The sequence below is a fragment of the Aspergillus japonicus genome, assembly GCF_003184785.1.
Source record: "Aspergillus japonicus CBS 114.51 unplaced genomic scaffold BO86scaffold_4, whole genome shotgun sequence".
Lineage (NCBI taxonomy): Eukaryota > Fungi > Ascomycota > Eurotiomycetes > Eurotiales > Aspergillaceae > Aspergillus > Aspergillus japonicus.
In genome coordinates, this window is record NW_020291641.1 from 1,117,066 (window position 1) to 1,141,883 (window position 24,818).

General features: G+C 52.6%; 10 protein-coding genes across 10 annotated transcripts; 7 read left to right on the forward strand and 3 right to left on the reverse strand.

Annotated features, from left to right (window-relative positions):
- Positions 1-406: 406 nt before the first annotated feature.
- BO86DRAFT_406650 (uncharacterized protein) lies at positions 407-6,279 on the forward strand (the record flags this gene model as incomplete). The annotated part of the gene is made up of 2 exons (XM_025674206.1): positions 407-556; positions 614-6,279. The coding sequence occupies 2 exons, from the start codon at positions 407-409 to the stop codon at positions 6,071-6,073; spliced, it is 5,610 nt and encodes a 1,869-aa protein (XP_025532210.1). The 3' UTR covers positions 6,074-6,279.
- A 646-nt stretch (positions 6,280-6,925) lies between these two features.
- BO86DRAFT_354016 (uncharacterized protein) lies at positions 6,926-8,708 on the forward strand (the record flags this gene model as incomplete). The annotated part of the gene is made up of 2 exons (XM_025669556.1): positions 6,926-7,670; positions 7,722-8,708. The coding sequence occupies 2 exons, from the start codon at positions 6,926-6,928 to the stop codon at positions 8,495-8,497; spliced, it is 1,521 nt and encodes a 506-aa protein (XP_025532211.1). The 3' UTR covers positions 8,498-8,708.
- Positions 8,709-9,742: 1,034 nt separating this feature from the next.
- BO86DRAFT_395754 (uncharacterized protein) lies at positions 9,743-10,681 on the reverse strand (the record flags this gene model as incomplete). The annotated part of the gene is made up of 4 exons (XM_025673351.1): positions 9,743-10,141; positions 10,217-10,359; positions 10,414-10,497; positions 10,669-10,681. The coding sequence occupies 4 exons, from the start codon at positions 10,679-10,681 to the stop codon at positions 9,743-9,745; spliced, it is 639 nt and encodes a 212-aa protein (XP_025532212.1).
- A 386-nt stretch (positions 10,682-11,067) lies between these two features.
- BO86DRAFT_395755 (uncharacterized protein) lies at positions 11,068-11,436 on the forward strand (the record flags this gene model as incomplete). Its single annotated transcript, XM_025673352.1, has 1 exon — positions 11,068-11,436. The coding sequence occupies one exon, from the start codon at positions 11,068-11,070 to the stop codon at positions 11,434-11,436; it is 369 nt and encodes a 122-aa protein (XP_025532213.1).
- Positions 11,437-11,504: 68 nt separating this feature from the next.
- BO86DRAFT_395756 (uncharacterized protein) lies at positions 11,505-15,339 on the forward strand (the record flags this gene model as incomplete). The annotated part of the gene is made up of 4 exons (XM_025673353.1): positions 11,505-12,126; positions 12,183-12,438; positions 12,488-12,899; positions 14,899-15,339. 4 exons carry the CDS (start codon positions 11,505-11,507, stop codon positions 15,337-15,339), a joined length of 1,731 nt encoding a protein of 576 aa, XP_025532214.1.
- A 434-nt stretch (positions 15,340-15,773) lies between these two features.
- On the forward strand, positions 15,774-16,573 carry BO86DRAFT_385783 (uncharacterized protein). Its single transcript, XM_025671186.1, has 2 exons — positions 15,774-16,091; positions 16,142-16,573. Exons 1-2 carry the CDS (start codon positions 15,858-15,860, stop codon positions 16,472-16,474), a joined length of 567 nt encoding a protein of 188 aa, XP_025532215.1. The 5' UTR covers positions 15,774-15,857; the 3' UTR covers positions 16,475-16,573.
- On the reverse strand, positions 16,484-17,733 carry BO86DRAFT_385784 (alpha/beta hydrolase). The gene has a single exon (XM_025671187.1). It carries the CDS (start codon positions 17,600-17,602, stop codon positions 16,655-16,657), a length of 948 nt encoding a protein of 315 aa, XP_025532216.1. The 5' UTR covers positions 17,603-17,733; the 3' UTR covers positions 16,484-16,654.
- Positions 17,734-17,906: 173 nt separating this feature from the next.
- Positions 17,907-18,912, forward strand: BO86DRAFT_385785 (uncharacterized protein). Its single transcript, XM_025671188.1, has 2 exons — positions 17,907-18,510; positions 18,569-18,912. The coding sequence occupies exons 1-2, from the start codon at positions 17,977-17,979 to the stop codon at positions 18,692-18,694; spliced, it is 660 nt and encodes a 219-aa protein (XP_025532217.1). The 5' UTR covers positions 17,907-17,976; the 3' UTR covers positions 18,695-18,912.
- Positions 18,913-19,400: 488 nt separating this feature from the next.
- On the forward strand, positions 19,401-23,001 carry BO86DRAFT_435072 (uncharacterized protein). Its single transcript, XM_025675936.1, has 14 exons — positions 19,401-19,946; positions 20,012-20,180; positions 20,236-20,323; positions 20,384-20,398; positions 20,453-20,566; positions 20,631-20,737; positions 20,803-20,930; positions 20,991-21,070; positions 21,128-21,255; positions 21,315-21,432; positions 21,512-21,894; positions 21,974-22,028; positions 22,093-22,294; positions 22,383-23,001. Exons 1-14 carry the CDS (start codon positions 19,826-19,828, stop codon positions 22,901-22,903), a joined length of 2,229 nt encoding a protein of 742 aa, XP_025532218.1. The 5' UTR covers positions 19,401-19,825; the 3' UTR covers positions 22,904-23,001.
- Positions 23,002-23,389: 388 nt separating this feature from the next.
- Positions 23,390-24,569, reverse strand: BO86DRAFT_385786 (aromatic alcohol reductase). Its single transcript, XM_025671189.1, has 3 exons — positions 24,451-24,569; positions 23,971-24,390; positions 23,390-23,884 (listed from the first exon to the last, which is right to left on the reverse strand). Exons 1-3 carry the CDS (start codon positions 24,481-24,483, stop codon positions 23,429-23,431), a joined length of 909 nt encoding a protein of 302 aa, XP_025532219.1. The 5' UTR covers positions 24,484-24,569; the 3' UTR covers positions 23,390-23,428.
- Positions 24,570-24,818: the final 249 nt, after the last annotated feature.

Below are 24,818 nucleotides of genomic sequence, written 5' to 3' on the forward strand. Positions count from 1 at the left end.
TGACGTGGTTTGTGGCACCGGGAGGGGCTGTGGCTGGTGACCTCAGGTTATTGACGGATAAGCATGCGCCACACAGAAGAAAAGGCGGTCAGACGCGTCAAATCGGCAGAGCTCGCGTTACACGGCGATCAAGGTGAAAGGGAAGAAAAAAAGCATGGTTTCTACTAGGAGAGGGGGTGTTGGCGTTTTGCTCTCGACTTGTCATTCTATATTATCTTAATGGCTGCTGCTGTGGACCTTATCTAGTAGTGATTCGGACAGATCAGTGACTGTCACGCTACTTTGCATAACTAAAAGCATTCCCGTATGCAGACACCAAATGTCAGATCTTTGGTTTGATTTGTATCCCCGCCCAGGCTACTATGCGCTGCTGTAGCAGCACATTAGGCGAGTTTCCTCCTCCATGATGGATACTCCAACGAAATGGATTGCTTCGATGATTGAACGCCTCCTGAGCTCCTATCTGAATAAAACTTCGGTCAAAATCCCTTTTGAGAACGACCAGAGCAACCTCCGCTTCCGGACCGATGCCATCAAGAGCGTTCTGGTGAACAGTGTGAGCCACCTTCCCCTTCCTAGATCTCGCAGCACTGACAAGAAACTCTTTCGGTAGTGTACGGAAGACCGCCACTTTAACAAGCTCAATGTGACCGACTCAGATGCCCAAGTCGAAGCGATCTTTTCCAGAGAGGCGCTGGAGGACTATCAGAAGAGATACCCACAGCATCCGTTCAGCAAGGCGGAGATACGAGGATACCGTGTTCAGCTGGAAGACTTTGAGCTGGTCTTGGAATATACCACGGCAACCCCGAAGGTCCATCTCTATGTCCAACGTTTCAAGGTAGAATGGGGCTCGGCCAGGGTCAAGACCCCCGCAAAGGGGAAGACCCTTCGGAAACATCCGGTTTATAAGTTGATGCAAGATGCGTCCAGAGATGCCAAGCAATCTTTGCAGCATATCATGGCGCCTGCCCCTCGAGCCAAGGATTCGTTCTCTTCGCAGACCCATCAGTCGTTCCAAATGCCTGCCTCGCAGAATGGTTTCATGTCCCAGGTATATCCAGCTCCTCAGGCTCAGGCTACGCAGCGTCCGCCACGCCCGGGCACAAGTGATAGGGTCTCTACTCTCCTTGCCATGCTAGATCAGCGGGTTGGGATTAAAAGCCCTTCGGATCAACTGAGTCGCATACCTCCCCTCCCCCCGATTCCGAATCACCAGCACGGGACTGCTGTAACTACAGCAATGGCAAACATACCTTCTACCAGGTATTATACTGCAGAACATGCCAGGGCTGATATAGACATCACGCCTTTGCCCTTTACCGTGCTGGGTGCAACCGCGCAACCAGTCCCGCGCCCATCGAGCAATCAGTTCCTTCGGATAGCTTCGCAGCCTCCCGCCACGGACAGCGAATCCCTGCCCAGAGTATCAAGGAACTCTGCGCCGCCAAATGGTCGCTCTGAAGCAGAGCCACAGCCACAGCCAGCAGGATTGTCTCAGAAACGCGCAGAGAAAAAAACTAGTCCCTCACTGCAGACGGCCCAACAATCTCACAGGGCGGTAGTTAATGAGAAGCAGCCGCTGGAGAAACCGGGACTTTGCCTTGAAGACCCCTGGAAGGATTTACCTCGAATTGAGGAACGGGATATTCGTATACCCAAGGACCAACAGGATTTACTAGGGTTACATAAGCGCCGCTGGATACCACCTCTACCCGGGGAAAGCAAACCACAAGGCCACGTACCGCCTCGTCTACTTGCTCAGTGGAACACTGTTGTGACGCGAAGAGCCCGCGCCGCTAGCGAAAGGTCACCGGAACAAGCAACACCGGAATCGCCTCCGTCCGAAAGGCCTCCACTTGATCCTCCCAGCCCCACACCTCGAGCCGATTCAGACTCAGAAGGCGAGCCTCTGACGTCGCAGTGGTCAGAAAGCTCCCCGGAACAGACTATACGTCGACGTCCAGCCCTGCCTGAAGATAGTAGCCCTATAAGAGGGAGCCCGCGCAGGCTAGGGCGAAATGTACCGTTGGCAGATAGACCCGAAGTGCAAGCGGAACGTATGGCCGAAGAGTCTATTCCGGAATTCCGTCAGCGTGTTCTAAGCACGGGGTCTGAGAAGTCAGGGGGCGTTGCTGGTCGGGCCAAAACAGGTATCCATCCTGCTCGGCGAAGCATCACAGTTCGAGACCATAGTCTACGAGATGACTCGGATGGAGACAGTGATGACTCCATGATGGACACCTCTGTGCCTTGTCCACTCGGAGTCGAACTATCTCAGTCGCAGTTTGTCAGTCAGTCGGAGCGGGATATAACCAGCTCAGGCCCGTCTCTTCCTGCGCCTGCTACACAGGATCAGGTGCAGGTTCTGGACACCCCCGAGACCAACTTGAGACGGTTCCGCCATTCTCAGCCCGAACTGAGTAGCAAAGCCCCGCAAGTGCAGGCCCCTAGTACCCAGTCACCCAGTGTAGACAAATCTTCATCTCAGTCACGAATTCTGAATTCAGTCGGGAGTAGCACCAACAAGGGATCTTCTTCACAAAGTCTTCCACATGATCGATCCCAGGGCACTAACGCGGAAATTCGAGTGGACATTGTTGGGACACAGATGAATAGTCGGGACCTACCAACGCAGGACCCAACGCCCTGTTCTACCGCAGATGTGGTTCTAGATTCAAGTGCCCCGAGACTGCGTGAAGCGAGTGTGATTATGGGAGTCGTACTGCCCTCATCTCTGCCGCTCGAGACCGATGGTCAAAAAGAAGCTAGCTCCGATTTTCTGGCACAGAGATCGTCAAACCGGCATTCCGTGGGAGTGGTCTCGAAACGTCCTGCGTCTGCTCTTGAAAACGAGGCATGTGGCCCATCCAAACGACCTCGAACGCAGCCGCCTGAAACAGCGCCTGAACCAGCTTCCAGCGCATTGCATCAACAGAGTCCCCGCAATCCCGCTGATAGCTGGGAAGCTCATCAGACTTATGGGAAGTTCTGTCGTAATTATCCAAACTATAGTGGCGACTTTCATCACTTCTCCAAGCTCTGCTATAAGCTTCAGGCTGTGCGAGCTAAGGGCCACCTGCAACGGTCGTTCTTATGGGATGACTTCATTATCAAGCATCCGGAAGATTTTCCTGGCTATATACAGCACAGCCAGGCATCGGAATCAAAGTCCATGGATTACGAAGACTATTTTGCAGCTACTTTTTCCCGACCTGTATACAAGAAGCGAAGCCTGACAGCGCAGGGTATCGCGATTGCAGCAGCACAGTATGACCCAGCCAACGAGGACCATGTGCCTGCTCCTGTACCTGCCTCGCCACCTAGGCTAGACACATCGTTTACTGGCAGTCTTGTGGACCGCTTCACTAACCTGAAAGCTGACTCTTTCGAGCCAGGGAGTCAGGCCACCTTGTCCGACACTGACATGGATATATCGTCTGTAATGTCGTCACCCACTCCCCATCGCCAGCCTCAATCTGTCGCCCAGGCCGGGAATTGGAATATGACACGCCATACAGAGCAAAAGCACACTGAGGAAGATGCGTCTTCTGACCTTGCCTCAGCAGAGCGGCTTGTAATACCTACGAGCTCAGCCAGCGCTTACGAGTCTGCCCTGGAATATGCCCCCATGCACGATGGGATTACCGCTTTCGAGAAAGAGAATGCTTCAGAGTCTAGTGGTTTAGAAAGTGGGGAGATATCTGAGGCAGCGACACCAACTCCAGGCAACCAAGTTTCAGCATTTGAGACTGCGCAGCACGAACAGCACATTAAGGAGCATTACATAGATGATCGAGATACCACTCCAACACCCGCGGAACCAGTTACCGTGGTTGAGTCCGAGCAGCACGCTTCGCAAGTCGAAGACAGTTTGATTGCTGATCGTGACGATACTCCGACATCTGCGGGACCGATCACAGTGGCTGAATCCGAGCAGCACGCTTCGCAAGTCGAGGACACCTTGATGGCCGATAGCGGCGCCACTCTAATACTAGCGGAGCTAGTCCCTGTGGCTGAGCCCGAGCAGCATGCTTCGCAAGTCGAGGGCAGTTTGATGGCTGATTGTGACGCCGCTCCAATACCAGCGGAGCTAATCCTCGCTGTTCAGTCTCAGCATGAATCGCAAACTAAGGATCGCACTGTGACTGATCAAACAGCTGAGACGACAGTGTCCGAGCATGTGGGAATCAGCCAAGTAAACGAGCTTGAAGACAGCCAAGATGTCTCAATGGGCGAGTTGGAAAGCCCAGATGAATCGATCTTGGAAGATGCTGACATTATGGCTGGCCAAGAGTCGGAATCGGTGGTCCCAGAAGAACACCCGGAAGTGATCAGTGCAAGGAACGCAGCACTGTCCTCCGTGCTTGAGGCGCATGCCAACGTACCTGTTGAAGATGCCCACACTGCCGTCGATCAGGGGGTGGAAGAAGTGGACACAGCAGAACACCCGCCATCATTGATTGCAGCTAAGGAAGTCACTCTGGAAGAACAGAACGAGTCGATCGTGGAAGACTTTCATGACACAGTTGGCCAGGAAGCCGAGGATATGGACTCAGCGGAGCACCTCCAACCCGTCGCTGCAGCGGACCAAGCAGGGCCCACCACCGTGGGGGAACAAGATCAGTCTCAGGCCCACGACACACCTGACGAAGAAAGCCAAGATGTCGATATGACAGTAGAAAGTCAAGAGTCGTCGAATACAAACACGCAAGACTCTGTTGGCCAAGGAACTACGCTATTGGACGTAGCAGAACAGCCACAGGCCATTCTTGCAGACAAGGCTGGGTCTCACGAACCAGAAGAGCATAATGAGTCAACGGGGCAAAGCTTACACGATACCACTTACATGGAGGTCGAAAGAGTTGGTTCAGCGAAGCACTTGCCGTCTGATGCAGCAGGGGAGCTAAATAACTCCGAGGCGGAAGAACACGATGCGTCGATAAATCAAGACACTCCTGCCGTTGATCACAGAAGTGGGGCCTCCGAAGGACGGGGAGAACACGACCAATCGGTCATCCAGGACATCCAGAACTCATTTGATCAGGAAAACGGAGAAAAGGACTCAGCAGCTACCTCACATTCTGTTGTTGCAGAGTATAGGGCAGAGCCCGCCCAGCCGGAAGTGCAAGAAGTGCCCTTTGCCGGAGGCACCAGTGATGTGCCTGCTCAAGAGACGAGTGCGATGAATTCGGCTGAGCGAGACGCTGTTGTTGCAGGAGACGAAACAGTATCTGCCAAACAACAATCGGAGCCCTCGGACGCGGAGACTGGGAGCGCTGACGAGGAGCCGCGCTATGTCATGGTTGCGGCCGAACTACGATCCGTCAGAAATGGTTCAGTTAAGTCAGAAGGGCCCTTCGATGCTAATGTGGAGAGCGATGTTGAGCAACTGCACTCTGGTCTTGCAGGGGATGAAGCCAGCGCTCCCGACCAAGCTTTGCCAGTTCCAGCAGAGCACTCCGACACTGATATGGACAGCGATACCGAGCTTCTGCCCTATGTCCTGGCGGAGCACGCCGCCGGCTCGGCCGAACACGCACTAGTAGAACCGGCCGAGCACTCGGATATTGTCATGGAGAGCGAAGTGGAGCTTCTGCTCTTTGACGCTACAGAGGATAGAGCCAGCTCTACTGAGCAAGCACCAGTATCTCCAGAAATGCACTCCGACCCCGAAAATGCGGGTCCGGCCGATCCCAACGCGACGACCGCGTCCGAGTCCGAGGAGGATGAGGAAAACGATGACTTCATGGGCATCGAGGAACACCACGAGACCGCCAGCATCGAACTCGGCGAAGAACCGCTGTCCCCGCCGCCCGCTCCTCAACCGCAAGCGCAGCCCGAGACCACATCCGAGGTAGAGAGTGACACTGATGATGACATGAACGAGAACTGGTTCCTGTCCCTTCGCCATCTCCGTCCGACAGGACCAGTCTGGTCGGATGACCCCAATACCCCCTTCAAGCAGTGGGTTCGAGCCGACCAAGCGATTCTAAGTGAGCGTGACCGCCGCGGCGGGGCGTACCTTCCTGTGGATGCGAAGGGGGTGATTCAACGGCCGGACTATCGATGACTTCTCATTTTTTGTGGCTGGTATTTCCTACTCTTCTATATCTTACTCTCCTCTTTATCTCGGTGCATATTATTACGTGGGACTTATTTGTTATTTTGCTGATCAAAAGCGGGCGACATGAGTTGGATGATTATCCTCGGATTCGATGAGATGAGAGCGGTTCAGGTTCGGATAATGAATCCAGGTTTATGACTACTACATCTTGTGTTCTAATGAGATGCTGCTGCTGGTTCGCATCGCATAATGATACCCAAATTGTACTTCCCCTGCGGATGCTAGGTGCTAGGTAGCAAATACTCCGTAGCCTACTCTTTAAACAAAAACAAGGCCATTGATCCATCATGGTCTGGCCGCTTGCCGGATTCCAATTCCGGATTTTGATGTACTGCGGAAGGTCCGTGCGCCAGGCATCCATAATGACGTAAGCGGAAACCCCCAGCGCAGGTCGGAGCAAATGTAAATCCGCTTCCGGAAGTCGCGTCGCCAACTTCCCCCCGGGCTCTTCTCCACCTTTCCTTCTCCTCCTTCTCTCCTTCATCCTCTCACTTGTGACGAAATCCATCCCCCTCTTAGAGGAAGTATTTGCTGCTTGCCGCTCTCGCCGCCAGGCCTGCCATTCCTGTGTTCTCATAGGACTCTCTGATTTCATTTATTGACTTCAGATTGGGCACGCTCTCGTGACCAGGCCGCAAGAAGCTCTTACTACCTTTACTCCTCTCATCATCGTTGCTGATTTCATGCACGTATTACGAGTCAGGGCTGCTCACTTTGTTCTCAAAAGCCTGGGTGGGAAAGGGTAAACTCGATTCCATCGAGGGTTTTCGACTTCTTTAATCTGGCAACGACCGCACCATGACCGACTCATCATCGACAAACCCGCCGTGGGCCTCACGCGTGAAGGCCGTTCTGGTTTCTACATCTCCTCGCGAGAATCCCTCTCTTGCCGGCTTTCGTTTTGCTTATGATAAGAATACTAACCAAGGATGCATTTCTCTCAGTATCAAGGCACATCTATCGAATCGTCTGAGCGGTGAAGAAGATACGCTGATATTGAGAGTCCCTCCCGAGTCGGTCAAAACATGTAGCTTAATCTCGGCCAGCGACGAAACACTTTGTTCAGACTATTTTGCTTCGAAACTTCCGACGAGAGTAAAACACGTTCGGGACGTCTCAACACTGATACTGGAACTTGATCGGGCGCCTGCGGAGGGGACAGTTCTTTGCCCGTCTGAGATGTCATCTCCACTCCCCGCGACTCATGGAGATTGGAATTTCGCTGCTTTTGCAAGGATCTGTGAATCCAAATCTCTACGTATTCATTTTGCCGCGCGGCAGTTTGTGAGTGGCGAACTCGGGATGCTGAAGGCTTTCGTCCGTGGCCTTGAGAAAAGAAGCCTTAAAGCAGTATCTTTCGATGACTCTCGCCAAGGTCTGGTCGAGAGAGTTTGGAAGGATTTGAATGTGTTGCTTGAGCGACCGCCAGATTATGAGGAGCCCGCGTCCGAGCAGGTCAAGCAAGCAGATCCACCCCCGTATAATGAGGAACCCAAGTCAGCGCATGTAGGTGCGAAACGGGCCCGAGGTATTCCATCATCTAGTAGACCTTGTACTTTAAGCCTTCTACAGTAGCTTTGTTAATCGTATATAGACCACTCGTTAATCTCACCATCCGAGGATGACAGACGAAGGAGACCGCTCTTTACATCCCCGGAACCGCCCTGCTGTCCCACCGAAGTTAATACACCGAGTACTGTTCCGTCTCCCTCATCCGCCTCGATCCGGCCAACCGACTTCACACGCCGTTCCTCTCCAAGCCGTACGGAGCGTGACACACTTGCACGTCTCGAACATATGCTCCGTGGTGCTTCCGCCGACCTGATCCGCAAATTATTGATTCGATTAGCATCTCGATGCCTACAGGCTGTACCCGAGGATCCCGAGAGTCATATTCTGTCCGATTCCGAGAAAATTATGCCTGCCCAGATGGTGTCCATGGAACGCCGCCTCGAACGCATCGTCGAGGAGAAGATCAAGTGTTTCATCGAACCACATATCCTCAACGCGATTATCGACAGTGCCGTGAGCGAGTGCCGGGATCAATTCTTGGATGACTGCCACCTTCACGAGACCGAGTTTCGCGACCAGGTGGAGGACAGTAACACCGAGGTACGCATCACTGCCAACGACTGCATGAAGGAGATGGAGGAACAAGCCCAACGGCATCTGGAGGAGATCAAAGAGCAAGCACAGCAGTATATGCACAAGATCGAGGACCAGGGAATCGAGGCGGAGCTGTCGGCGGAGAAAAAGATCTCTGGATTAAAGCGTTGCTTGCAGATGTCGGCGCCGTCGCTACCTAATCACATATCAAGGCCTACTAGCCAGGACTTTACTAGCCCCAAGGGCAGGCGCAGCTCCATCTAGTGCTTTCAGGTAGTGCATGCATGCATCTCTTAGCATTGCTGTCGGGGACCTGGGTATATAGGCTCACGAGATGATCAGTGAAGGGGCCCAGCATTCAATTGTAAAATTCCATCCCCTGTCTCTATTTATGCCAGTTCATCGGAGGGACATTCCGAAGCACGGAGATTGATGAACATTTTGGAAGTCATGCCTTACCTAGTCTTACTTTAGGCGACAAAAATAAGATACTTCTGTTTCTATATTAGGGACTGGTGTCCTATCTTTGATATTCATTGCCGCACAAGGGGCGGGCCGGCCGGCCCTAAGTCGAGTCAGGTTCCGTCCCGTCCCGACCAAACCTAAAAATGACGACTCCCGCCTAGGTAGTTTCAGGCATACTGTAAACGAGCCTCGGTGCCTATTATCTAGGTAGCCTAATGGATTTTGGGGTTTGCTCGCTGTTAATCGTGGATACAAGGAGTTTTATATCTACAAGAGGACCAAAACAACAAGATACCACCTTGATTTAAGTATGGGCCGACTTACAAAACTGGTCGGAGCGAGAGCTTGGAGCTGCACGAGGCTGCAGGATTCGGGGGAGGGAGAGGTGTTCTGGGAACCAAGTCTGCGATATGTTGTTTCTTATCTCTTGCTACATGCACACAAGGGACGCAGGTCTTGAGACACAGAGAAGATTCAGGGAACTTATCCTGCTTCACTGATTCTACGTGACCCTATTGCAAGGTTACGAGCAGAATGTGTATCTCCTTGCAATTCGTCTCGATAAATGGATGGGATGTGAGCTTAGGGATGCTCTGATCTCTTGTTCAGGCCAGCATTCACATTGTTTTTGGTGGTTCTATTGCCTACTACAAGGAGTAACTAGTCAGTGCATGATGGGAATGTTCATGGGAGTACTATGTAGAAGTATTAGAGGCTGATGCTCCTCGACCGATACTTCATGCAGTGTTTCGATTGCATCTCCCGAGCCCACGGCAGTTCACCTCCGATCTAGAAACTGGTCTCATTTCAAATCTTCCAATCTATCCGTTCCTTCTCCCGACCCGAGCACTGCCCCACTGTGAAGCCACCATCTTTAGTATAGAAGATAGTGCCTATCTTGGCTTGCCCGACCCAGGTATCGCCGCCAAAGTTCTCGTTGGTCCAGTGGATTGACTCTCCTTTTGAAAGCTGCGAGTAACAGTACTCGTAAACTTTCTTATCGTCCACCACTTCCGGACCATAAACAATGGCTAGAATCTCGACCTAGGAATCGGCTGGCTTGGACCCCGGGGTAATCGCTCGACAGATGCTCTCTCCATCGACTGACACTGACTGCTGGATCTCCCCGGCTTTCAGGTGATGTACGCCAGTGCCCTCCTTGCACACAAAGATTCGCTTCTCTTTTCGGTACTGGTGCAAGATGGAAATGGTTTTCGGCATTCTGTGCCATGGATCGAGGAGGCCAGGGCCATCACTCGGAATGCGAAGGTCCCCACCGTCGTTGAAAAGGATCTTGGATGCGTCTGTGCAGTCGGAGGCGCCGAAATTCGCACTGAGAATTTCCAGATGCTGCCTGATCTCCGAGTTCTCATCGGCTAGCTTCTCGGGGTCGATCTCCTTGATCAAGCCATGTTGCTGGAACTGCTGTGCCAGATCGCAGACCTAGGGGGTGGCGCCAGGGCCTCTGCTGCTACTTTTTTTCACAGACTCGTTAGAAGAGAAAAAGAAAACGCTTACCTTTGCCCATGAAGCTCCTGCTTCATCGAATAATATGAATGCCCTCTTCAGCTTGATTTTGCCTCCTTGCGCCACATTCCCTTTGACGAAATCCAGCTTTTTGGCTACTTGAGCCAGATCTGTCTCCAATCTACTGAATGCACCTGCGCGTTTCTTTAGAATGTCCGGAACGCCTCTCCCGATGGGGGAGGACTAACCCATAATATGCTGCAAAGCGTCAATGGCCTTTTGGATTGCATCCAGCCCCGTCTGAATTGACCGTGTTAGATTGGCACTCTTTTCTAAACCATCATCAGCACGGGAAGTATAACGGTGGACGTCGACTCGCAACGAACCTCTGAATGCAACGATGGTGAGTAGTCTGTCTCCCGCAGACTTCTGTTTCAATCAATAAAGATCCTCAGACAACCCCAAGAAGCGCTTAGCCCTTTGCTTTAAGCGACGCATCGCACCAGATTGCTCCATGAAAACCATCAACGATCTGACTTTCCTTCGAGACGATGGAGCACCGGAGGATAGGGGTTTCTGGAATGAGTACGCTGCTGTCTTGACTCCTGTATCTGCTTTTTAAGGTACCCGAGTGCTGTTTCTGGCTGTCACAGTGACCTCCCCCGCCTCTTTCACTTCCTTATACTCGTTGCTGAGACCCACGCTTCGCGGGATCCACCCCTGGCCGTGAAACTGCTCGATTTTGTTATCGCCCTGACGGGAGATGAAGCGGCTCAGCAACTCAATTAAACGGCCTATGCTCTTCGAATTGGACTGGGTAAGAGCCCGGGACTCCAATGTTCTTCTGCATGTAGAACTGGCCAGCTAACGCGTCTTCGTCTCTAGTGGGCAATGCGGATGTGATGAATGTCCCCTCAGTCAGCATAGACGGCTACAAGGAGATTCTCAAGTCTCGACTTGATGCGGCGTTGGCATTCGAGACTTCCTTTCGCGACTTTCTTCTCACGGCTGGAACCCGCTCTGTGCAGAGTAGTGTGGCGCTCAATACGCTAGCGAAGAGTCAAGATGCGATGAAGACGTACGCGGTACTACACGACATCAAGAAGAGAGAATACGACGATGCAGTGGAGTCCAATGAGAAGGCAGAGCAGATCTTCAATACTGCCCAGGCCGAGTTGGGCCAGCTCGGTAATAAGTTCCAACAAGGAATCGAAAAGTATAAGGTCGACCAGATCAAAGAAGCCACTAGAAAGTCGCCTGGGAGGTTGTAAATATAAGCGTTTCAATTGGTGTTGCTATCGCCTCGGGGGGGCTTACGGCCGGGTCAATCCCAGCCGCAATGAAAAATGTCACAGACGCTGCAAAGGGTGCCGGTAAAGTAGCTCAAAAACTTCTCAAGGTGGCCGAAGCACTTAAAAATATCTACGACAAGATCGCACCGGTTCTCAAAAGGCTGAAAACGATTTCCGTGACAGTCAAGAAAGTGATTGATACCTTCTCTAAGGTCGACAAGAAGACAGGAACCGCCAAGTCTAAAACTGCTAAGACTCAAAGGCCAGACACTCAGTTCATCGATATGCCCAATGCCATTGCTGAATGGAGGTGCTTCAATATCGAAATCGATTACATGGAGGAGTCGCTGTCCACATATGGTATCTCGGGGAAGAATGAATACTTTCAGGCATTGAGAAAGATGGTCGTGAAGGCCGAAACATACATCTTGACGCAGGCCAGTCTCGTTCAAAGGGCTGATGACTATGTCACTGTTCTGATGCAGCAGTCAATGGGTGAGCGTGATGAGTCCCGTCTCTCAACTGCGGCGACTCGTATTGCCAACAATACAGAAATTTTGACTATCCTGACGCGTGCCATGTTTGATCGTGTTCTCGCCATTCGTCATCAGGTTTACCTTGACTTCCATGCCTTCACTGAGGCCTACCGCTATCACACTCTCTCTGACCGTGCGCCTCTCCTCCATCGCCCCTACTGTCTTTGAACTGAACTGACTCTACCCTAGCGCTAATCACGGACCAGTCCCCGATCAAATCAATTGGCGACTACCAAGAAGGGATGGCCAAGCTCTGCGAAGCAATCACTGTCTTCTCTGCCATGACAAATATCCTACGAAGAACGTTCAGATTGAATGTTGGCCCATCCGAGCTCTCAACAGAAGCACGAGTGGCCCTTGGAGAGGGCCAGGCTATCAGTTTCGATATTGATCGGGACGCGCCCCTATGGAATGGCTTCGCACGTATCAGAATGACTTGTGCAAGGTATCTTTCAAATGTCCTCAGTATCCCTTACATGAAGCTAACGAACCAGATGTTGGCTCGAGGGTATCACGACAGAGTCCAATCTCCCTGTACGTCTGGAATTGGGGACTGATGCTCAATTCGTGGATCGGAATCCCACAGATCCAGCTCCTGCACATTCCAGTTCAACTGTCTCTGATCGTACACCTGAAGATATTGATGAAGATCTCGGTGAAGACAGAGTCCTCGCTTCCCTTCTGGCCCCAACCATGCGCTACGTGGGAGTCGCACGAAAGCTGCTTTTCGAGTACGAGCCCCGCTCCAAGGCGATCCATTGTGATGGTGTCTTTAGTGAGGATCCCGCGTACACCAGATTTACCCCTATAACCAGATGGTCGGTTCGAGTTGTTGAAGGCGGGTCCGACAGCGCCAAGCGGGGGGAAATCGATTTCACGGGCTTTACGGGGATCACGATGGAGTTTGTATGCGACGTGATGTGGGTTGGGGACTGGCGAACTACTTACATATCACCTATGTGGGCTTATAAGTCTGCGCATATACCCCGTCGATGCTAGCTATGATAAGGAGTTATATCAACACTACAGCCCATCACACGGAGACTATCAATAACCCTTTCTCAACAGCCCCGGCCCCTCAAAACGCGGATCAAGTAACCCACCTAATTCCATTCTGTCTACTGGTGCTCCGCAGTCGTTCCGGTATGCCAGCATCCGACCCATCGAACTTGTCTGCAAACGAACCCTTTTCCCATCGATCTCCATCAAGTCCACAACGTGTGCGCTGCGAATCCGTCCCAGAAGCCCTTTCTAACCACCCCATTCGTCGCCCCGCTTTCAGCTTAATCGTTGTAGGATGGACTTGGTTTGATGTTATCTACTTCGACTCTCGGAAGTATAAATCGTTCTCTTCGCCCAGACGCCTGCAGAGGGAGGGGAAGAATCAGGGGCGGTTCTGTCCTCAGCTTTCTCGCCTGGGGCGGTGGCGGCGGGTTTAACTTGTTAGCAGTAAACCCTCTGGCTTGACTATAGCTTCGCCTGTGTTATCCTTTCCCATCCAGTAACTGTCTTCCAGACTTGTAGGAGTCTATACTGACTTTCGAGGATAAGACTGAAAGACAGCGTTGCCACTTCGAGCTATTTTCAGGAGATTTTACTCAAAAATTTGTTATCGTCCGGTAGAAAAAACAAAGATGCAACTATAGCCAACATAGATTCTCTGGGACTTTTCAGGTACTGTATAGGTTACGACACCAAGGATGTATTCCGTGTATGTTGACAATCAAGGACCTATAACCGGTGTCTGAACTGTTAGGCCCTGGAGGTTACTTTTTCGTATCTTTTCCCGCGGGATATGCTTGCATGCCTTCGCGAGATCTCAAGAAGAAAAAGAACAATGATCTTACGCTATCTTGACAGCTTAGCGATCTCGATACAGTGTTCAGTAGTAACCAGTATACCAGCGAAAGATCCAGATCCAGTGGATACCAAGATTTCAGTATAGTTACATACTTATCGTATCGATGGGGTGAGATATCCTCCTGTGTATCTTCGCCTGGAGTAGCTCCGCCCCAACCCTGCCCAGGGTTTCGCACAGTGCTAGAGCGGCCTCATTTGTTAACATGGACATATACTACTCTACCTCTCCACCAAGCACATACGACCACAGGGTGTGGAAAATAGGGCTTCCCGTCCGCTCAGCCGTACTCAAGCCACACGCCGGGAGGGTAGTAGTTGGGTGGGTGACCACCAGCGAATCCCTTCTGTTGTATGTTTTTGTCTTTCTCTCCTTGTTTTTATGGAACAACAACAGTTTTCACTCATTCGGGCTGATGGTACAGCGTAGTGCTTATAGACCGTAGGTAGTGAACTGGTATGTTGAGGATTTTGAGTTGGAAATATGTGTAGACTTTTGGACTCAGATCGACACAGGAGGGAAGAAAGAAGAAGAAAGAGAAGAAAAGGTAAAGAAGGAAAAGAAGACTAAGTTCTGCTGAGGTTTCTGCAAAAAGCCTTTGAATGTATATTTACTGAATCCTACAGTCTTCACCCCGGCTAGCTATGGAGGGCGGTGCTGCCTTTCTTTCCAAGCAGCTCCGGGCCACGATGGACCGGTGCGCGGACAAACTGTAGCTCTGCGGTTGTATAGACCACAGAGCATGCCAGCCGACACAGAAGTGAGCCGATCATCACGATGCAGAATAATCCTAGTGCGTCGAGGATTCTCTAGTGTGCAGGTCTGGCTGATTCCGGAAGTAAGCCGTCGCGCCGATTGGGATGCGATCATTTTGCGATATACAGCGTCGGCGTCGTGGTACCCACAAGCACGGTAATGACCCCGAACCCGTTGCGGCGGGTCCACAGCGGAAACACCGCCGTGGGGGGGGGGGGGGGGGTTTCTGACCCGCGCATCTGCGCAAAAGCCGGCTTGGAAACATTCCACCTGCCCTTGACTTTGTCGCAGATGGTTGACTGTGCCCGAAAAGGCCCGTTCATTGTCGTCAATATCGCGTATACCTCAGCGGACGCCATAATTCTCCTCTCATCTGGCATCATCGACCATTTCAGATTAGATAGCATGCTATCTCGTGGCGTAAACAGGTTCCTCGAACACTTGGTAAGACGCGAGATGGATAGGATGCACAAGAAGGCATGGAGCTACGATAAAGAGCCAGGGGTAAGGGACCTGGAGAGTGACTTACCTCCGGAGGCCGGAAACGAGAATAACTTTCTCTCCTGGCTATGGTATACCTGCGTGAAGCCGATTCTGAAACCACTCGCTGCCATGAGAAGAGCCGAGTCTGGTGGATGGGCACAGGTTTGGCTAATGGGCTTCCATTCCACGCCGCCGAAGATTATAGCAAAGACGATCTTGGCGAAGGCGAGAGTTGCCTCGACTATGTGATTTCATCGTACACGCCGACTATTAAGGCCCTTCACCTTCAATCCGCACGTGTAAAAGCGGCGCAACAGGCATCGCGCCTAGCCAAAGAAAGGCCCTCTCTTTTAATCGCTACCATGCCGGATACACCGGGCCATAGTACACTGGTGGGAGCTTAGTGGTGGATCGGGGGAGGGGGAGGGGGAGGGGGATACATTCCGAAGTCCGAATGGACTCACTCAGTGACGGGTGCAATGAGGGTTTACCTTTTCGTGTGTTTTCAGTCAATAGACCATCCACATGCATCTGATTGATATATATGCCTATCGGTTTCTTTCTGCCACATACTATACGACCACAGGGTATGGAAAACTCCGGACGGCTGCCTCAGGCACCAAACCAAGCTCTATTCGATGACATCACCACTTGCTCCTCGTATCTCCATCACTTCACCTTCAACCATATTGACTGTACGGTACATTCATCCCACACGGTCAGATTCTAACCTCCAACGGTGAAAGTAAAACGCTACGCTACCCATCATGACCGGTCACATTATCGACACGGTCAGAGAGGACCATAACGAGATCCAAGCTTGCTATGGCCGCATCGTCAGCTCGGCCGATCGACAAGAGCAGATCCGCTTCCAGAATCTCTTCACCTGGGCCCTGGCACGCAACACTGTCGGTAAAGAGCTTGTCGTCTATCCTGCCTATGAGAAACACCTCTCGGCGGGAGCGGCGACAGCCGAGAAGCGCCGCAAGCAGAACCACACCGTGAGTAACCTGCCCGATGGTGCCGAAGCCACGATTGACAGCCCAGCTAGGTCAAAGAACATCTGAAGAAATTCCAGACCCTGGATCCGACAAACCCCACTTTCATCCCCACTGTTAAGGGCTTAATGGAAGTGTTGAGTCCGCAGATGCGGGAAGAAGAGAACAATGACCTGGTCGATCTCGAACAGGTCCTGTCTGATCACGACAGCATCAGCCTGTCCAAGTCGTTCAACCGAACCAAGATCTTCATGCCGTCGCGGGCGCATCCCAGTGCCCCCAGTAAGCCGCCGTTTGAGACGGTCGTCGGACTGTTGACGGCGCCGATTGATCAGTTGGGGGATTTGTTTCGGAAGTGGCCTCATGAGAAGGATGTTCAAACGTGATCAGTTGATTGACTAGTTTAACTCGTGTGTCCTTTTTGGATCTGTCTTTGTGGGGAGCCATATTCTACTAATTCTCGGTTGCTAGCTCATAATGGATAATGTATGTACTGTACGTAACTCAGAGTGCTGTGACACCTCCTCTCTCCAATCTTAGCCCCATCAAATCCCCGTCTCTGGACCCTAGTGAGACCGCCAGAAACGCCTCCCCCACCTGAAGAGAAGAATACACCGGCCCACCAGACGCCCAAACGCGAGCGGGATCCCAAACTGGAACCAGGTCGCCGGCTGCCACAGGGCAGCTCCAGGCACCGCAATCACGGCGCCACGCGCCTTTGACGGAGCTTCATCCCTGACCGTGACCGACACCCCCGTAAACGCCTCGACAGCCTCCAGCATAATCGCGACCGTTGCCTCCGGCTGGCTCAGAAACGGGGAATGGCTCGTCTGCAGCTCGCGGTGCTCGACGCACGCCCCCATCGCGCGCGCCATACCCACCTGCATCCGCTGCGCCACCACCGGCAGGCCGCGGTCCTCGACGGTGCCGATATACCAGACGGGCACGTCCTGCCACCCGGCGTAGGCAAACTCTCCACCCTCGAACAGGGCCTTCAGACTCTGCGTCGTCAGCTGCGACACCCAGACCTCCGCCTCCTCTGGCGGGAGGTCGTGGTAGAAGAGCTCGCGCGGCGGGGTGACCAGCTCCGCGTAGCCGGTTTCGCGGTTTACCCGCCACGCCGGGGGGGGGTGGCCGAAGAACGGGTCCATGAAGGCCAGTCCAGTCAAGGTGAATCCCGAGGCGATCAGGATGAGGCCGACCACGGACCCTAAGGCAGGCGAGTCGGATTGCGTAAGCCCTTTGATGGCGCTGTTGCCGACCATGCCCCCGTAGGAGTGGGCGACGACGATCACGTTGCGGCCCTGGGCGGTTTCGTGGGTGATGGCGGCGCGGGCGGCGTCGAGGTCATCCTTGAAGGTGGCATTGGGGTTACCAGTGGTGGAGGGGAGGGTGATTGCGACGCAGTTGAGCTGATCTTCGCCCTGGAGGAGTTGGACGATGGGGTCGTAGCAGGTGGGTTGATGCCAGGAGCCGGGGATGAGGACTAGGGTTGGGGTTGGGAGGTCGGCCATTGTTGGGGAGCAGTACGGAGGACTCCGTACCTTGTGCTAGATGATAGTGCTTTATGAGATATCATATACAACATACATGTCAGATGTATGAGAAGTGATAGATAATTTATGATATATGATTTGGATATTACCACCAAACTGGATGTGGCAATGCTCCGCAGAGCTATTGCACAAACACATCTCGTGATCAGTCCATTAATCACAGCCTGAGGCAGCAGTACTTATGTAAGCTTTGGCCCTTTCCCAATCGAATCGTCCGGATCCCAACAAATGTTGCTGTATTTAGTAAGTACTAACGAGTCGGTGCTTTGATGCCCTAAGAGCATAATAAGCATCATGAAAGTAGTAACTTTATCAAGAAATATGGACTTCCCATGCTGTATGGTTTGCTCACGACAGGAAGGGAGGAGGCATGCAAGCTCCTGATAGAGCGAAATGTGCTCGTCGACTGCATGTGGAGGCTTGGAGACTTTATGCGAGAACCGATCCTCAGAGCGGCCATACAAGCTGGGCAATTACCTCTGTCTTGGGAGGCTCTCGAGCATGCCAATATTTGGCCCCCTGTCGGGGAGGACGGCAGGTCGAAGACGCTCGAGATACTGGGTCTCGCGGCGTACTGCGGCTCCGTCGACATCTTTAAGCAAATCCTCAGTCATTGTGCGGTGTCTTCGGACCCCGAAGATCCTGCATATAACATTGTCCTCATGTCGGCAGTCCAGGGCAGGCACCCAGAGACAGTCCAGCTATTTCTTGAGGCCGGATTTGATGTCAACGGTCTCTATCCCCGAACACATGAAAAGTCAGCGACCTTGCGATTTCTCGCGGTTCAAAATCCTCAGTCTGGGGACGTACCTTTGATGGAAGAATCCGTCACACTCGCCCGGCTCTTGCTGAGACACGGGGCCAATGTGAATCTCCTGATTGAGCTTCCACTTGAGATAAATGACATTGACCCTTTTACTACAGGGAGGGCACCGGTCGAGCGCATTGCAACGGGCGCTCGTAGATCACCCAGCCAATACGAAGTATTTGGGACTACTATTGACCAAGGTGTCAATCCACGATCCTCGACTACAAGATCTGACGCATTGACTTGGGGCACGAGCCCAGGTCTGGCTTGAGACTCGGCCGACCCCTAAATCGCGAGACGAACGTCAGCGCTGGCGCACACTCTGGACAGGCTCCGAGGATGCTGGAGAGAGCGTGAAGCAGTCCGACAGTGCCCCCCAGCCTCTTCAGCCAATCTCTCAAAGTCACCAATGGTGGGCAAGTTTTTATTTCTGTCAAGAAGATGCCGAGTTACTATTGGCGTGCCATTAGTCTGTGGCACCTGCTAGCATGAGAATCTCGTTTTCCTAGACTTTATCTATACGGCTACTTATTACCTTAAAATGATGCTCTTCCCTGGAATCTAGTCGTCTTTCCCCTCACCTGAGCTTTTCTCCTCTTCTCCATCTCTTCCAATCTCTCCGATCTGCAGGTTTGGCATCCAGTCGAATGGTTGGACCAAGATTGAGGAGAGGATGTGCATATGCACCACCCCCTCTCCTCTCACCGCGGAGTACCTATGGGCACGTTATCCGTCACAACCAAGTAGATTGCATGCGGGGGTTTGAGACAAGCTGGCGATTTATACTGGACTGTTGCCCGAGTGGAGGCCGCTAATGCAGGCAGGCAAGGGCCGTAGCGGCCCGCTTCACGAAGCATCAGCCATCAAGAGCCAGAGCCCAGACCAGCCCACCTTCGGGGACCATCCGCAAAATCGGTCAATTACCCCCCTCACTAACAGGCTTGTCTGATTGTTTCCTTGTTTTTGCTGCGCGGGGAGGGGTGTATTGTGAAGGAACGGTGGTTTGTGCTACCCTTATTCCCCTCATCCGAATGGGCCTGCGAGACATCCTAACCTGTTTCCTCACCTTTCCAACTGCATGATGACGTCTCAACCTACTGCTTCAGGCGCAGTACAGTCGATGTTGACCAGAATAGTTGATCTCTCGGTCACACCATTCCAAGTCATGCTTCCTCGCTGAATAAGACTTCTTCCAGCCAAGTTACCATCGCTCGATATCTCACGGAAGAACATAGATGACCCCCCTATAAAACTGTCCTCGTCCTCCCAGGCTCAAGAACCTGCCTTCGACAATAAGCATCAGATCCCGACCCCATTGACATCCAAAGAAAATCAATTACAGCGATAGCCACAGCAAAGCCTTCCCCACCAAGATGAGCTCTTTGTTGAAGAACCCAGTTCAAGAGGCGGTCCAAGGCGCAGTCAAAGAAGCCGTGCAAGACACAACCACAACAGTGATTGATCTTAGCAAGGCAGTGGAGCAACTGCTCGCCGGTTCGTTTTTCCACTTAGCCCCTAGCATCCATCATATAGACCTCGCACGTGCTAACCTCAGTCAGGTCTTGCCAGTCAGCCACAACAAGTCCTCCATGTTTATTCGTACAGTGACCAGACCAGAGCCATCGAGGAGAAATCATGCGTCTCTTTCAAGAGTCTTGACGTGAACAAAATCAAATTGTCAGATATCCGAGACCTCCTAGTTAGCGAAAAGGTCTTGGAGCCGACATTGTAAGGGCCTGCACCGAGATACAGGCAAGTAAATCCACTCACTTTCGTTCTACAGGCTTTGGAGCTCCTTCTGCAACCAGCGTGGGGCTAAGGTCTTGGACTCCACCGACTTCAATGCGTACCTTGCCATCCTGAACGAGAAAGTGAGTAACAGCCTCCCTCCTTGCAGTGCCCACGTAAATTTCAACTAACCCTGGAGATAGTCTAGCGAGGTTGGGGTATGTTCGCATCCGATGTAGCTTTACCGTGATTATGTATTGATCTCCAGCAAGGACATTGCCGAAGACAACAGCGACGCCTATCGAGTCTATCTCAAGTCCGAGAAGCTCATTGACTATGACTATGCGCGCAGCCTCTTTGATCGCGGGGTGAGGGCCAGCATTGATGTATGTTCATTGGCACCTCGCGACACACATGTCTTTTAGCATCACGCCTGACCCTTTTCAACAGAAGAAGACCCCCGATCTGCCCGTGGCTTCGAAGCCGAAGGCTGCCGAGCTGCCCACCAGCTTCAGCCACAATATCTTCATTAACCCGACAAACAGCTACTCCATTGTGTAAGATGGCCTCCCCAAAAGAAGAGAAGCCCTTGTTCTTAGTCACTCATTGGTCGCTCCGTCAGTCATCCTGCGGATATGTCGGAGACGCAGTGGAATGTCGTCTTGCGCAACAATGCCTTGCTGAACGCCTATCGGGTGGTCGACGCGGGCAAGACAATTGGAAAGATAGTGGAGCGCTCCATGCATCCAGGTAGCACAACAGACTCTCTCCCATCGAGTTTCGGTCTCATGTACTGATGATACTTGGAAGCCTTCGCTCTCAAAACACGCTTGTTCCAGAACTATGAGATTTCGGCCAGTGCAGCCTCGGATTCTATTGCTAAGAAGGAGGTAGGTCTTACTTGTTTCGAGCGGCGCTGTTGAATTGCACTGACTTTCCATGACCAGCAAATGCTGAGAGTCCCTCGATATCGGATCGAGGACGACTCCTACATTGAACAATTCGAGAAGACCAGCTCAGTCTCGCGCGCGATTGCCCAGAGCTCCTTGTCTCAGCTCGCAGCCGAATTGGCTATGTATGCCTTGTTCCCATCCCTGCGCTAATCCGTGGCGATACTAAGCAATATGTTCACAGAGAGGGCGGTGCGTTCGGGTTCAGTGCCAGTGCTTCCGCCAGCTATGGGGAGGATAAGTCCTCTTCTAGCTCCGCGAGCTCAAGTGATGACAGTCGGGTCATGACTATTACCTACAACGTACGTACAGTACATCCTTTATGTTTCTATGCCGCGTGACCGTGAAAGTCTTCGTGCTCATCCAGCTGCCATTGATCAGTTTCCTCGCGTGGTTCTGGAACTCGACGCCTCGAGCCTTGAGCTCTCCGAGGAGTGCAAATTCGACCTGGCCACCGTGAGCTCGGCCGCCGACATCGACAGCTTCAAGAACAAGTATGGCCGCTTCTTTCCCACCCGCATCGAGCTGGGTGGAAGACTGCACTCCTCCGAGAAATCGAGCGCAACCAGCACCGCCGACAAAGATGAACAAGCCAAGTCCATGCGAGCCGCCGCGGCTCTCTCCTTTTCGTCTCCGTACGTGCAGGCCTCGGCCAAAGTAAGTTACGGTCAGTCCTCGGATTCGAGCTCGCAGAACTCGGCTGCCTCGGCCACCAAGTCCATCTCCTGGGAGGCCAAAGGCGGCGATACTCTGCTTTGTAATGAGTGCGTTGCTTCCACTCCTTGCCCTTGTCCCCGTACATTTGGTGTTCGAATTGCTAATACTTCACGCCCACGCTCTAAGTCCCACTGCATGGGCCTATACGGTCGGTTCCTTTTACAATTGGCGAGCTGTCAAGGTCAGGAGCCCCATTCCTTTCCACTCCATTATGAAAAGAACCTATCTAAATGGCTACACCACAGCAATCCCGAGTGCTTGCCCTCGAAGATGTCATTGCTAGCATCCCAGGGTATCAGAATATCAAGCAGAAATTCGCGGACATTCTCCGCACTGGCAGTCAGACCCAACCGACAAGCTCTCAGGTTGCGGTCAAATTCAAGTTAACTCACCGGTGGCATGGGAAGACGGTCACCATCAAGCCAAGCGAACAGGGACCGCGGTACCGTACGTAGCAAAGTCCTTCCTTCTTGTCATCCTATTGGATGTCAAGTGCCTAGGCTAATATGTGTATGGTGTATGATCACCTTCACAGGACAAGAGATCTTCAAGCGCACCAAGACCAACGTGATCACCGAAGAACGCCGGAGATACCTGAACGAGCTATCTGAGGCCATCGCCGAGGGGGTCCCGCTGGAGGTCCAGACGGACAGCAGCTCCAACACCAGGCAGAAGCTGCAAATCAATGTCGAGAGCACCGAGACCAACAGCGAGAATCAGATCAAGTATAGATATCCCTATCGCATTTACAACCAGGGAGAAGAGAACGTCTGGCTCGGCGCCAGTCCCGTTCTTCAGGGCTATCTAAACACCTCCCTGATCTGGGCCGGCAAGCGGGAGAATGCCACAACCTTCCAGTTTGCCAGCACCAAAGCAGGGAATAAATCGGAGTACGTACAGGAGGGGGACGAGGTCTACATTCTGCTGTCCGACAAGGAAGGTAACAATATCCGGGAGGCGGCGTGGCTGCACAGTCCAGAGGGTTGCATCGGTACACATACCGACTTCTACCAAGAGACTGAGTATTACTGGTTCAAGTTCAGCTACTTGAAATAATGAGGTGGGAGGAAAGGCTCGTCAAGGTGAGGGTGGCTGGGGAAGGAGAATTTGCGTCTTACCAGGGCTTCCAGTCCAGTCCCCTTCACCTTCCAGATAAACAGTTCAGTCCAATCAAATTAATGCCATTATGTCTTTGATCTGAGACAATAATCTCAGCTTTGCTTTAGCCTAAGTGCCCAACATACCCTCCGTACTGTACTGTCTGTACATGTGAGTACATCAGAACGAGATGAGAGCTCCACGGATGGCCCACTTAGGGCAGGCCAGAACGTCTTAGCCCCAACGCCACCATGAATGGCCTCCACTCACACCCACCCCCAGAGTCTAGATCCTCTAGAGTTTCCAGTATCTTGATATCTCATTCGTGGACTCGTTTCGCACGAACTCTAAAGTTCGATCGATGTATCCCCGAGTGGTGGGGGTGAAAGGGCATCATCGGAATCAAGGTACGAAGTACGTAGATAGCACTTGAAAGATGAACACCCATGAGGCACCCTATGATTGAATTTTTCCTATTCCACTCTACACCTGCAACACCTTAGCCACCACCTCATCTGCACTCTCTTCTGCCACCCCCAACAAGGGCGAGTCCGAGTCCGACCACGAAGGCGCCACGACACAGCGGGCCTGCCCTTCATCGAACATCTGTGCGACCACCAACTCCAGCCTCCACATGCCATTTCCCCCCTCAAACTTCCGGTGTCCGCTTTCCATCAACCGCTGCGCCGAGTCACGCTGCACCGTCCACTGCCGGCCCGAAGCCCGCTGGAAAGCCTCCAACAACTCATTCTGGCTGGTGACAATCGACAGAACCTTGACGAAGCGATTCGCCGTCTCCTCCGGATGCAGCAACACCCCGACCACCGCCTGTCCGATCCCTGCCAAAGTCGTGCCGGTGAACTTCTCCGTGCCCGAGTCGTAGATGATAGCCGCCTCGTGGGCGATGTCGAAGCCCATCATGGGGAACTTTTTCATTGCCTGTACCAAACCAAGAAAGAAACAATAAAGATCAGCATATCACCCTTCCCACCCAACAGGATAAGCACAAGGAACGTCCAACGTACCCAATCAATCGGATTTCCCGTCGTGATCCCCGTAAACGTGAACCCGGGGTTCTCCCGCGCCGTTTGTTGCGCCAGGTCCCACCCCACGCGGCGCTGCGCATGGATGGCGCTGAACTCCGGCAGGCTGTGGGGGTTATGCCCCCAGCCGAAATCGTCGATGATGAACCGTTGTACGCCGGCAGCGGCAGCCGCTTCGACCATGGTGGCTTGTGCGGGAATGCCCCCGGGCCCGACGACGCAGATGGCAGCGTCTTGGCCTGTCAGGGCGGCGGTTAGGTCGGCGAGGGTGTAAGGGGTCCGGATGACGGGAAGACCCGGTGGGAATGTGGAGGTGGATTCGGGGCGGGTGATGATGGTGATGGCGAAGGCTGGGGCGCATTGCAGGGCTGCTGTGATTGGGGTGCCAAAGTTGCCGGATGCCTGTGAGTGAGGTCAGTGATTTAGGGCTGGATGGGGAGGGGATATTGGTATAAGACGGACTCCGAAGATGGCGACTTTGTGAATGGCAGACATTGTGGTGGAGGTGGAGGATGAGGTTGGAGGATACGTAGTTAGGGTTAATGTAGGAAAGGAAGGGAAGTAAGTCAATGGGAAAAGACTCTTTATGTATAGCCAGAGGCTACCAGACGACCTAATCAATTCAGGAAGAGACTGACGGCATTAGTAATGCAATAATAAGGCTACTTAACAGTGATCACTATGTTTGACTCACTAAAGTTAGGCTAGAGCTAATTTTGCATTGTGGCTGCGCGGTCGTTGTTGGGGGCCCACGCATGGCACAGAAAGTGGCTCAATTGAGGAGGCAGTTAGCCCAGAAGCAGTCAAGTTCTCTCTCAAATGTGGGGAGA

Bases quoted from the DNA above. Each gene is read 5' to 3' on its own strand.
- BO86DRAFT_435072 (XM_025675936.1), top strand. From the start codon at position 19,826: ATGAGCTCTTTGTTGAAGAACCCAGTTCAAGAGGCGGTCCAAGGCGCA. The intron at 21,895-21,973 runs GTGCGTTGCTTC...CCACGCTCTAAG, and splicing joins GATACTCTGCTTTGTAATGA to TCCCACTGCATGGGCCTATA. The intron at 22,029-22,092 runs GTCAGGAGCCCC...GCTACACCACAG, and splicing joins ACAATTGGCGAGCTGTCAAG to CAATCCCGAGTGCTTGCCCT.
- BO86DRAFT_385784 (XM_025671187.1), bottom strand. From the start codon at position 17,602: ATGGCCGACCTCCCAACCCCAACCCTAGTCCTCATCCCCGGCTCCTGG.
- BO86DRAFT_385786 (XM_025671189.1), bottom strand. From the start codon at position 24,483: ATGTCTGCCATTCACAAAGTCGCCATCTTCGGA. The intron at 24,391-24,450 runs GTCCGTCTTATA...CCTCACTCACAG, and splicing joins ACAAAGTCGCCATCTTCGGA to GCATCCGGCAACTTTGGCAC. The intron at 23,885-23,970 runs GTACGTTGGACG...GGTTTGGTACAG, and splicing joins CGGGAAATCCGATTGATTGG to GCAATGAAAAAGTTCCCCAT.
- BO86DRAFT_385783 (XM_025671186.1), top strand. From the start codon at position 15,858: ATGACCGGTCACATTATCGACACGGTCAGAGAGGACCATAACGAGATC. The intron at 16,092-16,141 runs GTGAGTAACCTG...CAGCCCAGCTAG, and splicing joins GCCGCAAGCAGAACCACACC to GTCAAAGAACATCTGAAGAA.
- BO86DRAFT_385785 (XM_025671188.1), top strand. From the start codon at position 17,977: ATGCTGTATGGTTTGCTCACGACAGGAAGGGAGGAGGCATGCAAGCTC. The intron at 18,511-18,568 runs GTGAATCTCCTG...CTTTTACTACAG, and splicing joins TGCTGAGACACGGGGCCAAT to GGAGGGCACCGGTCGAGCGC.